Source organism: Fusarium odoratissimum, assembly GCF_000260195.1.
Source record: "Fusarium odoratissimum NRRL 54006 unplaced genomic scaffold supercont1.33, whole genome shotgun sequence".
Taxonomy (NCBI): Eukaryota; Fungi; Ascomycota; class Sordariomycetes; order Hypocreales; family Nectriaceae; genus Fusarium; species Fusarium odoratissimum.
Genome location: NW_022158779.1, coordinates 298,604 through 311,350, shown reverse-complemented (window position 1 = coordinate 311,350; position 12,747 = coordinate 298,604). Strand labels below are relative to the sequence as shown.

At 48.5% G+C, this 12,747-nt stretch overlaps 6 protein-coding genes across 11 annotated transcripts; 3 read left to right on the top strand and 3 right to left on the bottom strand.

The window, feature by feature from the left end:
• Positions 1 to 100: 100 nt before the first annotated feature.
• On the bottom strand, positions 101 to 2,323 carry FOIG_13496 (uncharacterized protein). 2 transcript variants are annotated; one of them, XM_031214652.1, is made up of 4 exons: positions 1,944 to 2,319; positions 1,605 to 1,888; positions 1,422 to 1,546; positions 101 to 1,369 (listed from the first exon to the last, which is right to left on the bottom strand). In XM_031214652.1, the coding sequence occupies exons 1-4, from the start codon at positions 2,296 to 2,298 to the stop codon at positions 712 to 714; spliced, it is 1,422 nt and encodes a 473-aa protein (XP_031055743.1). In that variant the 5' UTR covers positions 2,299 to 2,319; the 3' UTR covers positions 101 to 711. The 2 variants fall into 2 exon arrangements, with proteins under 2 accessions (XP_031055743.1, XP_031055744.1); XM_031214653.1 differs by having other exon boundaries at positions 1,605 to 2,323.
• A 425-nt stretch (positions 2,324 to 2,748) lies between these two features.
• FOIG_13495 (uncharacterized protein) lies at positions 2,749 to 4,988 on the bottom strand. Of its 3 annotated transcripts, none has more exons than XM_031214650.1 (4): positions 4,187 to 4,788; positions 4,004 to 4,138; positions 3,104 to 3,949; positions 2,749 to 3,046 (listed from the first exon to the last, which is right to left on the bottom strand). In XM_031214650.1, exons 1-3 carry the CDS (start codon positions 4,403 to 4,405, stop codon positions 3,191 to 3,193), a joined length of 1,113 nt encoding a protein of 370 aa, XP_031055741.1. In that variant the 5' UTR covers positions 4,406 to 4,788; the 3' UTR covers positions 2,749 to 3,046; positions 3,104 to 3,190. The 3 variants fall into 3 exon arrangements, with proteins under 3 accessions (XP_031055741.1, XP_031055740.1, XP_031055742.1); XM_031214649.1 differs by adding an exon at positions 4,798 to 4,988 and having other exon boundaries at positions 2,951 to 3,949; positions 4,187 to 4,723; XM_031214651.1 differs by having other exon boundaries at positions 2,951 to 3,949.
• Positions 4,989 to 6,000: 1,012 nt separating this feature from the next.
• FOIG_13494 (uncharacterized protein) lies at positions 6,001 to 7,826 on the top strand. Of its 2 annotated transcripts, XM_031214647.1 has the most exons (7): positions 6,001 to 6,164; positions 6,224 to 6,256; positions 6,322 to 6,363; positions 6,418 to 6,753; positions 6,800 to 7,027; positions 7,076 to 7,112; positions 7,164 to 7,826. In XM_031214647.1, the coding sequence occupies exons 1-7, from the start codon at positions 6,118 to 6,120 to the stop codon at positions 7,707 to 7,709; spliced, it is 1,269 nt and encodes a 422-aa protein (XP_031055738.1). In that variant the 5' UTR covers positions 6,001 to 6,117; the 3' UTR covers positions 7,710 to 7,826. The 2 variants fall into 2 exon arrangements, with proteins under 2 accessions (XP_031055738.1, XP_031055739.1); XM_031214648.1 differs by having other exon boundaries at positions 6,224 to 6,363.
• Positions 7,827 to 7,958: 132 nt separating this feature from the next.
• FOIG_13493 (uncharacterized protein) lies at positions 7,959 to 8,839 on the top strand. 2 transcript variants are annotated; one of them, XM_031214646.1, is made up of 2 exons: positions 7,959 to 8,410; positions 8,465 to 8,839. In XM_031214646.1, the coding sequence occupies exons 1-2, from the start codon at positions 8,017 to 8,019 to the stop codon at positions 8,671 to 8,673; spliced, it is 603 nt and encodes a 200-aa protein (XP_031055737.1). In that variant the 5' UTR covers positions 7,959 to 8,016; the 3' UTR covers positions 8,674 to 8,839. The 2 variants fall into 2 exon arrangements, with proteins under 2 accessions (XP_031055737.1, XP_031055736.1); XM_031214645.1 differs by having other exon boundaries at positions 7,959 to 8,773.
• A 1,493-nt stretch (positions 8,840 to 10,332) lies between these two features.
• On the top strand, positions 10,333 to 12,524 carry FOIG_13492 (uncharacterized protein). The gene is made up of 3 exons (XM_031214644.1): positions 10,333 to 10,470; positions 10,529 to 11,643; positions 11,692 to 12,524. Exons 2-3 carry the CDS (start codon positions 11,386 to 11,388, stop codon positions 12,286 to 12,288), a joined length of 855 nt encoding a protein of 284 aa, XP_031055735.1. The 5' UTR covers positions 10,333 to 10,470; positions 10,529 to 11,385; the 3' UTR covers positions 12,289 to 12,524.
• Positions 10,926 to 12,624, bottom strand: FOIG_13491 (uncharacterized protein). Its single transcript, XM_031214643.1, has one exon. The coding sequence runs from the start codon at positions 11,381 to 11,383 to the stop codon at positions 10,994 to 10,996; it is 390 nt and encodes a 129-aa protein (XP_031055734.1). The 5' UTR covers positions 11,384 to 12,624; the 3' UTR covers positions 10,926 to 10,993.
• Positions 12,625 to 12,747: the final 123 nt, after the last annotated feature.

Below are 12,747 nucleotides of genomic sequence, written 5' to 3'. Positions count from 1 at the left end.
TCTAGTACAGGGGTCGTCTAGGAACTTAACATCCAGTACTGATCGGATCTTACAACAAGAATACGAACTCCCTGAGCATGCCTCGGGTATTAGACTGAATCTCCAATACAAAGGATTTGGCAAATTTGACTTGATACGCCTCCCAGTATGGTCATCGAAATGCGATGGGCTGATATTGCCAGATTCGAGATTACTGCATATGTACTAGACTCCGATCTGAAAGGTGGAGAAGGTGACCTGTGTATCCATATCACATCAAATCTGTCTCAGTCCTCAATGTGTCGTAATCCAGTTCCCCAGAATTGGTATCACGCCATGCATAGGATGACCCGTTCTGCCAGATGTTGAGTTGCATCTCCCTCCGCCGAGCGATCTCCAATTCCAGTAATAGACCATCAAATTTCATCTTGAATTTTAGCGGTATATTCTATTCCAATGTCATTGCTGTTAAATCTGTTCGGTGTCGTTGGTCCCGGTTATAGCCTGATGCCTCGCTTCCTTATTACCTCTGCAGCATCACTTGACGTCGCGGAGACTAGTATCTTTTAGGACTAGTCTCCGATCGAAAATTGTGAAACCGAATACGCAATTGCAGCGCCGCAACAGCCAATTCGCGAATCAACGTGTCGTACGTTTTTCGAGAGTGTCTCTGAGTTCGTTTTCAAGATTGTGAATTTTGTGGTAATTATTTCAATTGATATTTATGCGTGCTCATGTCAGAATTGCTTCCCACTGCTGTCGGAATACATCTGCTCGCTCCGTCTGTAGCCACAGAATATTCTGTAAATGGACAACAACATCATCCCAAGATTGCAGACCCATAGCATTTGCCGCAATCTTGGCTGCGTATATCAGCCATTGAATATCTGTTGGGTCCGTAGCCGAGACAATTGTGACTGAAAGGACCCAGATCTGCAAGGAACCGAAGAAGACGTTGCCCGTTTTACCTGCTAAAGGTTGGAGCTGGCTCTTGAGGCGCTGAATAATACTGTTGGCCAACTCTGTATGCGTGTAATAAGTTGTGCCGTGTATGATAAGCATGTAAAGTGTCATGGCGCATCGTAGACACTCCGACTGGGGCGAGTCCGTGAGTGGCGGGATGAGCAGGAGCTTATGAACCACGAAACATGTAAGATCGTGAAGTTCGGTGCCCAATAAACTCAAAGCGTTCGGTTGGTGAAATATGCCGCGCAGTCGAGTCAAGATATCTGCTATGTCGCGATCGAGATGGAGAGTGTCAACAACAGGGTCTTGTATTTCAAGGAAGGATGATGCGAGAAGCCATTGCAGTGTTGGACCAACTCCATCTCCAATTCCGAGGTCGTCCTGTATTGCATATTGAGGAGAGCCTGTGACGAGCAACGATACCCTTTGAAATCAGTTCATCAAGTCATTCGCGGTGATAGGAAGATATGACTCACCAAGCAATCATCCTCGCGGTCAATGGGCTTACTTGTTTCACTTGATCAAGTCCACCTCGGATCCCAACAATACGTTTAGCCCCGTCTATATGCGCTCTACTGGCTTCAATATTCCCCTTTCCATGCTACACTCAAGAGTCAATCAACAGAGTTATAGTCGGTAGCCCCGAAGAAATTACTCACTTCAATGGCAGCCAAGGTGACAACAGAGTTCAATGTCTCATCTTGAATCGCCAGCAACGAACTCCCTATCTTCTTCCGTATTAGAGATACAGAATCTACCATGAGAAGTTCTGATATAGGGAAGCCCTTCTGGGCACGCCTCTCTTCATCTAATGACGCCGTCTGTATAGAAACATGGAATAATGCTGGATCTGCAAGAGCCAATGGCCACCAAGAGACGATGAATGGATTTGAGGACATGTTGAGATCCAAAGGGTAATATTGAAAAGAGATATTTGAGAGAACTAGTCCTTGAGTCAGATATTAGACCATCTTGAAACTTGGTAGACAATGCTTTACAGTGCTGTATCAATCGTTGAACGTGAACTCTGGGAAGTCTGGTCGCTGGATATGAGTCAAACGGATCGAAGGAATTGCCAGCCGGTGCAAATAGCTCCATTGAGTCTTGAGAGGCTGAATCTAAGTCTCGGCTCTTCAACGAATACGTCTTCACCTCAGACTTCTCTATCGACCTGCTCCGAGCCGGCTGTTCCGGTGTTGACGATGATGTTGTCGATGATGAAGACAAAGGCACATTTGCGTAAATACACGTGACTTTTCTCTTGAGGCATCGTGAACATTTGGGAGTTCCGAGATCGCAACTGTGTTTCGCCTTCGCGCAGGCATTACAAGATCTTCGGAGCGAGGTTCGCATGGTTAACCGAGACGAGTTAGATGATAGTGATAGTAGAGGAGGAAGTTTATTAACGCGGTAGCAATCAAGTGGAGTTGTCAGTGAAATGGTCTAACCTCTTTCGGGCCTGACCGTTAGGTGACACTTTGGCCAACTAGACTACCCTGTACCCTGGCAGGGATCGACTGATGCATCACGCAAGCACGCAAGGCATGCCGCTTCTGGTCGAAACAACGAGATCAACGCCCATTTATTATGACCTCATTTACGCAACTACGGTAGCTATCATTACCTCTTGAAGATAATTCGGCGAAACAAAAACGCTAATAGGTATTTGGACAACTTGCCGTGCGGGTACACCAACCGATGCGTAAGCCGGAATAATTCCAAGTGAGGAACGAGAAATTTAACGAGGAACGAAAATTCGGGGGACAGCCCCGCAGCAAATCAGCCAGGAAAAATACAATAGTGCTCCGAACTAAGACCTTTCAAGTTAATACCAGTTACATTTACCCTGAAACTTTCCCTTTCCAGTGGCAGACGTTGCATGCCAAGCATCAATGGAACTGTGATACTCCAAGAGGCTGCTCCTGGACAGGTACGCATTCTTAAGCCAGACCAAGCTGCGATCCACTTGTACCTAGCAAGCAGGCCTTTAGACTCAGATGTGACCAGCAAAAAGGTTATTCATGAAACTATCGTACATACTCATACAGAATCTAAGTAACTCATAATATGACTGAACCGAGCGACGATATGTCATTCTCAACTAGGAGCGTTAGCTCAGCTTCTATGTATCATCAACCTGAAACGTACAATCACTAACATTCCCATCGGGACGCCACTAGTCCCATTTGGAAGAACCTTCTCCATGTTTGGGAACATCATCGCATGTACGCCCGCTCGATAAGACTTACGCCATCAGGTCCCTGGCCAAGCCCGGGGCAAAAGACGCGAGTCTGATGCCATACAGATCTCGGATCAGGTTGAGCCTGGCCTGGCACTCTTTGACTTGCCACGGGCTACTATGCGGGCTTTCGATGGCGATAGCAAGTGGCCAGACCAGATGGTACATGACGACGCTCTGGCGTTGCGGTACGGGAAGTGGGATACCTTGCTCGTTGACTTCTCCCATCAGATAGGGCAATACACTGCAGAGCCTTTGAGTCATTGAAACAACTTGCTTTTCAGCGATGGTGGCGGTGGTCTGAGCGAGCTGAACCTGCGGACTGCTCTTTGAGTCCACAAGCCGCAGGAGGGTTGCCGCACATACATGCAGCCTCCCGAAGAACAATATGAGGTACATGTTGAAGAAGACCCACGTGCACGCCGTCCATCGCGATTGAAAGCTGACCAAAGGCTTATTATTCGGAGTGGCGGGTCGTTTGTCGGCTGTTTGCTGAGGTTGTAGTCTTGTAGGCATGGCCTTTTCAATCATAGCCAACTCAGCGCCGATTGCCAAGGCTTCTTGGATAAACGGAACGAGTAATTCCCGTTGCTTATTCGGCGTCGATGTCGAATCTGCACTCGTGATTCGCCTAGCTGCCCTGTAGAACTGTCCAATTCGAGTGACGACCAGGGCTAAGCGGATGACTGGGTTTGATGTGTCGAGCTGTGAGTCGGGAATGACCAGACAGTCCATATCGTCCTTGGCCATGAGTGAGGGGATTTGCTTATTTTGTGTCTCAGCATCCATGCTATAAGGGTCCTGTTAAGATCTACTAACCATTTGAGTGAAGATCCATGAATGCAAGTTTGACTCTTCGACATTTGTTATCACGCGGTGCCCGACTACGTCGAATAACTTGGAAATGCCGGCCATGTGCACGGCCTTGGTCGTTTGGCCTTGGCACTCGATATCCTCGAGGGTTCGTCAGCGAGTTGCAGATCATTGCAGCACATGACTTACCTCGATCATGCCCAGCAGCATCAGGGATGCCAATGTTTCATCTTTCAGGGGCCGCTTAGATGCAGACAGATCTCTGTTGACAGTCCTCAAAGCAGCCCCGTAGTGGTATCGTGCGGTGACATAGAGCGTTGACGACTTGTAGTGTCTCGAAAGCGACATGTGAGCTGCAGCAAGGAGGGCCGGGCGTATGCACGATGTCCGGCTAGAGCTCCTGTACATGCCCTCTAGAAAGTCGAGGTGCCCTTTGATGACGCCTGGCGCCGGCAAGACGCAGTACTCGTGCAGGAAATACGAGATGGACTCATCCTCGAACGAGGGTTGGGGTTGTCGACAAACCCCTGAGCCTTTGGACCTCGCCTTTTCGTAGCCGAGCCCAATGCCCAAGACGAGGGTCTTCGCGGAAGAGCTGCCGGGCTCATCGCGAACCAGGCTTTGTCCAGGCTCTCCGTGGAAGCGGAACGCTAGTGGTCGATCATAGCCAGGGCATGGAGCCTTGTAGAGCTCGCAACGTCGACATCCTGGGCGTCTGCCATCACACTGGTAGGAACAGGTTAGGATAGGGGCTGGACCGTTGACCTGTCAGATTCAGATTGATTGACCAGGAAACTTACTTTAATCTTTCGCTTCCTGCAGCGGCTGCAGCCCCGGCTGAGAGTTCCGGGGAAGACCATGTCGTGCCTTGGGGCTTAGCTCGGCTAAGGATAATGCTCAAGCCACTCAGACTCTGTTGGTTGTTGATTGGGCTGGAATGATGTTCTTGGGCATGCAAGTTTCTCAGTGGAGCTTTGAGCATCAACTCTTGTAGATTATATCCTATGGGAGAAGTTTCTGGCCATTGCTTATCTAGAAAAGACCAATCAAGCTTGGCATGTCTCGAATGGTTGCCTGAGTAAGCATGTATGTCATTTATCCAGGATCACATTGGTGGAATTACGGCCTTCCATGGTTAGTATCGGTTCTTAAAACGTCAAAGCGTCGCAACCTAGGCTTTTTGTAGCATAGGCCTGGTCTTGGGATACGGCCCTGACTACCAAAATTACGAGCTTTGGCGTCTTGGAGTTATCGTTGTATCAATTCGTTGATGTGCGCCACAGCAAGGGCTCCGGATGAACCGCACCTATTGGAACCTACGAGGCGTTCCACGCTTACCCTCAAGCAGATGAGAACAATTGCTTAGGCCTCCGGGAGTGTCAGCTTTGGAGCCGCGACTGCTATCCCAGGCCAATTTTGCAAGGCAACTGTCTTGTCTTATTAACCACGGGGTAGCCTTTATCTTAAATGCTACGTTGTAAGATATCTGCCATCTAGCTAGGACCGCTGTCACAGCCATCGGGGAGCACTTGACCCACTGGACTAGGCCTCCGATACCATAACGCTACCAAGCTTCCCCGGGAAGATAATCTAAGATCAAGGAGTCACTCCGCCGTATCTGATCGACCTGCTAGCTGGCGTTTTAAATACAGGGTCAGAAATAGGTTTCAACGGTCTCGTCCCATCCGATTCGTCCGGACCCCCTGTCATGATCGCCTTGACTACTTAACCAGTAATAGTGTTGACTGATAATAACTGCCGCGACATTGCGTGCGGCCAAGACACGTCCTCACCCAAATTGAAATGTTTTACCTTGCCGTGCAGTGAGGATTCCTTGACGATACGTCAACGGCTTCTAATAGTGCGTGTCTGTAATATGCGGCGTTCCGATAGTATCGCTGTTCTAGACTTAGCACTTTGGAGTCAGGGAGCCAGGGCTAGACCCAATCTGTATCATTCCCCAACGTCTTAGCGCGAGGGTATTTAAAGAGAAGCATAGAGCCGTTCTGTTCCCACGCGTCTAATTCCCCGCCTTTATCTTTACCCCCGGTGACCGAATGTGAGCAGAGCCTCGCAAGGACGCCTGTTCTGCACGCCGTGACCCGTTCTACACCTAAATCATGCCATCCAAGTCGCACAGTCAAGCCAGGAATGGGAACCGTAGGAGGTACGAGTCTGAGGCCTCTTCCATTCGCCCTGCCGAACCTGAAAACTGACCTTATGCAGCCATACAAAGTCACGCATGGGCTGCTTGACGTGGTGTGTGGGACTTTAAAGACTTTCGATACTAGCCGAACATACTAATCAGTATTTGTCTGGTCCAGTAAGCGCCGTCATATCCGCTGCGACGAGAACTATCCCCAGTGGTAGGTGGACCCATGCCTCTATACTAAGACGATCATCAGCTCATGATCCCCCAGCCAGAACTGCACTAAGCACAAGGTCAAATGCTCCTTTCACGATACCCCGTCACAAGAAGAGTTGCTACTTCAGCCCTCGCCTGAGAATACTTCATCAAAGTCTTGTTCAAGCTCGAAACCTCGTCGACCATGGTCGGCCAAGGCCAGGGCAGAGGTAAGGCAGTGGAGAAGGACAGGGTCAATGCCTATACCGGATGATCGTATCAGAATAACCCTGCAACCAACCATTTACTCCGAAGATGACTTATGCTTCGTTTACCAAGCTGCAAGTAACCAACATAGACTTACAACGATGGGAGTGAGTAAACTCACTGTTATATCATCATACTTACCGAGGTTTGTTTGTCCAGGAGTTTCTTATCTTATCATGTTGACTCTCTAGCTTTTTTCGTATCATCTCGTCGTCTCGGCTAGCGATGAATGGAGTCCTCGCCCTTTCAGCATACCAAGTTGCATCAGTTACTCACTGCCAACATGCCCGTCGAAAAGAGTATCAATATCAGATGCTAGCTATCCAGGACCTCAGAAGATGTCTGTCCAACTTTAGACCTGAGCATGCTGATGGAGCCCTCGTTGCCTCGATGGCACTACTATGGCTCTGTGAAGATATGTGAGTGCGCCTCGCTGAGGCGATGGACGGAAGTATTGACATGACCAGGTCGAGCCGAAGACAGATTGCAGAAGGGATCTCAGCGGTAAGTATTATCCTTCTGCCACGCGATACACCAAAGCTCATAAAATCTCAGATTTTGCAAACATGCCATCGGTTAGGTCACCAATCCGGATTTTATCACATGATAGCAAAAGCATGGCGTCAAACTGCCCATCTGCACACAACGCTCAAGACGGAGCGCGGGAAGCCGAACGGACTACAACGTATAATTGTCGAGATGCAGAAGTTCAAGGCTCTCTTGAAAGAGCAAGAACCGGACGACGACACCTGGAGACAGCTGCGGCTACTCATCGCTCTTGCGGAGGACTTGACCGAACTGGAGCCGTCGACACCCGCCGATAAACAATTCGAACGGATCCGGCTGCTGCGAGACTACAAGCTCTGGCTCCCTCTTAATGACCTCTTGACCGGCAGGAACCTGTCAAGCACGCTGATGGTCAATGCCTATCTATACACGATAGCTTTATACGCCCAGCGCCAGACATCGCAGGCGTATATGATTGACCTGGGAGTCGACCTGCCCAGTTTGCTGGACGAGACGTTACGGCAAATCACACCTGTAAAATCGTACACTGGGTCACTCAACAACCTGAAAGCCCTGGTATCGTCATTGTCATAATACTGGTAATATTTAAGTTATAGCAAGTTCAGATTGTGGCGATGGAATGAAACGAACGCCACTAAGCAACAGGCGAATGATAATGGTAATAATAAACATTTGAGCTACTGTACCAGACATCAACTGTACTATAACTTGTTCCACGTGAATGTAACGAGTAAAACTGGGCCTCGGATGGCCCTTTGCTTACCAAAACCCCCTCTCAGCTCATTAGCCAATAGAAGCTTACGCAATTCCACTGATAGACAGAACTGCATCCTGAATCCTATTCCTTTCATTAAACATCTCACCGCCGTTTTGTATCGAGATGACTGCACAAAAAAGCCTGAGACTTAAAGAAGTCACCCTTGAAGATGTACCCGTTCTCACGGAAGTATGGTTCGCAGCTTTTACCGATCCTGGAATCCAACGCATCTGGCCTGATACACCGGCCGTACGCAACTGGTGGACCGAAGGCAATCGTCACGACTTGATCCATAAACCGTTTCAACGCTACGTCAAAGTTGTCGATCCAGACTCTAAAGATGTTAATGGCCGTCCGCGGATCGCGGCTTTTGCCAAGTGGGATACTTCGATGCCCCACGAGCGGGGTCGACGATATCCACCATGGACTGAGGATCAGCCTGGTCAAGTCTGTGACGAGTTCATTGCCAAGGAGGAAGCGGAAAGACTCCGCGTTATGGGAGACCAGAAGCACTACTGTAAGGGGCCACTCGGACCTTGTACCCCGGATCTGCTAACTGCAATTCATCTAGATCTCGATACGTTGGTCACGCATCCTGACTATCAACGCTGTGGAGCTGGCTCAATGCTTATGAAATTTGGCTGTGATCTAGCAGACAAGGACGGAGTTGCAGCGTATGTGGATGCAAGCAAGTCTGGGGCCGGACTTTACAAACGTTTTGGGTTTGTGGATGAGAGCTTACCCGGTTCTGGCGACGTCGCTTCCATGGCTCGACGATAACGCCCGTCGGTCTTTGCAACCTGAGCTGTGCCACTGCAACGTTGTAATGCTCAAAAATTATTGAATAAAGCATAAACTAGTCATATACTGAAGTTGAAGCTATTCAGACATGCCCTTTGACATATTGTCTTTGTCGATCGGCAGAAAAACGATATATAAGGTCGAGAACTACATGAGACTGCTTTGTGTTAGAGATCGGCAGCAGGGTGAAAAGCCGACTAATATTTACGATCCAGGATAGCCTTACCGGAGATAATCGGGGAAATACCATACCACGTTTTCTCCCGAGATCTCACGTCGCACAAGCCCACAATGCAGGGTCCATCTTGGCAAGAATTATTCTACGACTGCAAGACATGTCAACTGCCGAGACGTTACCAACTACTGGTGATAGGTGAAGATATGGCCTTCCCTGGATTGAAGCCTCTCCCGCTGGTTGCCGCCCGGTCTTCAAATGATAGGTGAAGATACGGCCTGTGCCGCTTGGGAATATATTGCAGAGGCTGCTTCCAGTCTTTCCTGTGATAGGCGAAGATACGAGAATCGCGTTGCCTGTTGCTTTTTTAAAAGCAAACAGATCTTTATTAGAAAGAAATACTGGTAGTAGGACTCGCTGATCCTTTCTCATCCTCTGTGTACTGAAATGTCTCCCCTTCAGAATACACCGTTCAGAGGCCTAGGCTGAGCGATGGAACATCAGTGTCATTTTCAACAGCAGGATAACTGGAAGCGAATTACGGATAACTTCGAGCCTGTCAGCATAGCATTGAGGCCTCGTAAGCGTCACAGGTTTGAGTATTAAGAGCTAGATAAAATGACAAAGGGAAAGAGTCTCCGAAGAACCTTGCGAGAATAAGAACCTAGTCGCCAACTTTCTTATTGGATAGCATGCAATATAAGTCTATTAGATACAGCTAGGTGATTATATGCCTTAAACTGAACGCAGAGAAAGAAAGACAAAATCATAGTATTGTTTGATGCGTTGCTTTGGCATATGCCGCTGATATATCTAATCCGGATTACAGAAATTTCATACTCATCAACATATTCTCATTCCGTGAAGTACCGTGCGATTCAATCAGGTATGCATTGTTCAAGGCAGTGCCAGTTTTGTAACATTATGAGCTACTATATTATCTTACAGTAATCATGAAATTACAGTATTAAACTCAATGGAAGCTTCTTTCATGAGCCTTGTGGAGGTTCTGGGGATATAAATAAGTTCTTGAATAGTACATGTGACCTCTGCTATAGTCTCTTCTCTATTTCACCAACACTCGCTTCGTTCTATTGCCCAGCACGACAGCGGACCCTCTCATTATGCAATTTCATATAATATGGAAGGTGAATTGCGCAAATCCGGTTTGAATCTCTGATTATCCTTCATCTTTGGAATGTTATCGTCCGGGTCCCTTCTCAGCCAGCAACCTTTCCCTGCCTCATCGCATAACCTTGATCCAGGTGGAAACTCTTGGATTACCAGGGCTTCATAAACCCGCTGCTCACATTTTAAACACCGTTTTTAACAGATTTCCTCCAAAGCTCCAGCCCCCAGCCATCTCATGCCGTGTAACCAATCATCCACCGTAACATCCAATTGCTGACATCTGTACGTCGGTTCCTCAATAATCCGAACCGAGGTCACGCCAAACGCGAGATATTCCCCTCTTCGTAGTACATCTTCATTCAATGTCATCATGAGCTCCTTGGTAGGCGGAGTCACAGGGCATCATCGCCTTCGTACTCAATGCGGCATTTGCGGCAAAGCATTGTTGGCTGGCGTGAGTTTTGTGGCTTGTTAGTTCTGACAACACTTCTCTCATGTTCGTCCATCGGCTAACAGCAAGTTTTGCAGTGCTAGGTAACGGTCTTGAACCTGAATTAGGGCTTTGTCTAGACCGCGCGGTATTCCCAGACTCTCGGAACATCAGGGTTGGCACGAAAGTCCTGTGCTGGGCACCGAGCTGCCGGCGATGCACAGATGCTACCGAGGCAGTAGGCTTACATTCTACCTGCCTGAATCTGTTCCAAGAACACTGCAAAATCGACAATGCGGTCGACAGATTATGGATAACAATTGGCAAGAGGAACCTCTGGCAACGTGCTCCAATGCTTCAGCTGGACCGTGAAACAGGACTTGACATCGAAATTGTCCGCGAGAAAGCAGAGGCTTATGGTATTCGACTATTGAAGCTCCTACCAGCAGAGCTCATCCACATGGTACAAGAGTACAGCGATTCGGCGACGTTCTGGCGCTACATCCATGTTCTCAGCATAGCTCGGGAGTTGTCCCGCTTACAGTCCGATACCGCTCCACCAGTTACTTCGATACCTTTGTGTAATATCCTATCCTGGACACGAGGAGATTGCGCTGCTGTGTTATCAAGCAACTGCCCGCCAGTAGTACGCTTGACTCTTGATCACAGGGGAATACGAAAGATAGAAAGGCTGTCAAAATCATCATACGAACCCCAACGTTCGGACAGGGAGGCATTTGTAATCTCGCCTGCGATATGCTTTCAGGATGTTGTGGCTGTACTGAAGGTGATGAGGTTGCTCTGGATATTGCAATGATCTGAACTGACCCAGTACACCTAGTGTCATGTGTTGCGGCTTGAGCTCCCTGCATCTCTGTTGGGGTTTCACATCTGGGACACCCCCAAACCCCCTGGTATTGAGGACTGCGACTTTTACGGCCGCGTGACACCATCCATGCAATTCAAGACCACCAACCTACGCAGTGTAACGGGCCTCACGTTTTTCTTCTCTTTCAGTAAGCTCTACGCAATACACGCGCATACACATGCGAGACCTTGTGCAACGAAAACATTCGACCGGCTTCCTGTGAAAAGACAGGAAAGTGTCGTCTGGATATACCTACCGATGCCCAGAGATGAAGAAATCACCTCGATCGCGATGCGGTTGAAAGTTGAAGGAGGAGGGGCTACAACGCAGAAGCCCTTTTTCATGGTACTCATTTCCCCTTGGTGACTGACTTCACAGTACTAATGAAGATAGATTCGTACAAAGCTAGCCGGGGATGTGTATGTTGGCCCATGCCATCTTAGGCAGCACAGAGATATTGTTCTCAGCCAGTCAAGCCCAGAACTGCTCATTCACAATGTTGCAGATGTCGGACCAGCTACTGTATTCGGAACATATCCGCGGAAGCAGCACCGTGATAGCCTACCGCCGTTCAACAACCGCTGGCCGAATATGGATCCTCTTCTTCATCTAATGTTCGAGCATATGTATCTTTCAGTGGCGCCATTAAAAGACGTGACTGGCATTAAGGTCGTAGAAGACGAGAACTTTGAATGCAAGGGTATGATATTCGACTATAGTAACGGTGCTCAGAGAGCCTTGGGGGACTGTAGATTTGGTCATTATCGTGTCAAGACGTATGTGAGTCCACGGCGGTTGTGCTACTGTCATGTCCAACCTACACCAGCGATAGTGCGAGGCGTTCATGTCGAGATTGGAAGTGAATCGGACCATGCACACAGCGGCGATGACTGGAAGTGCTCGGAGATGGAAGGGAATATCGAGTTTTGGTTCTCCAAGGAACATTCGGTCATTGTCTGCCACTCCATTGAGAGCACAGCAGCGCCATGAGGGGTCTGGATACTTGGCAGCCCTTTGCTTCCTTGGCGGTTATTCTAGTTTCGTCTTGATCAACAGATATGCAAATGCAGAGACCCTCAGCTCACTACCAGTATACGTCAGTGTATTGATGATCCCCAAGCGCGAAATCGTGATCCAGCTGGAGTCATAGCAGCTCAAGATCGCCCAGCTCAGCACGGACTTGTCAGCTTGTCGACACCAAGAATAGGGAAACAGCCCAATTGCCGTGATACGATATGTACGCCAAGAAGTGGTCGATCAAAGGTTGCACCAAAGCTCGGCTTTATAAACAATTCCCTGGTCAACAAACGCGGCTCGTTGCAGATGATGTGATATTTGCAAAACACAGATTGAACAGTGATCGTCCGATGGCCTGATCCAAACGGCCTAGTACGACTCCAGACTGGTTGCACACTTTTCTACATTGGGCTCTGTGATCTCCATTCCCGG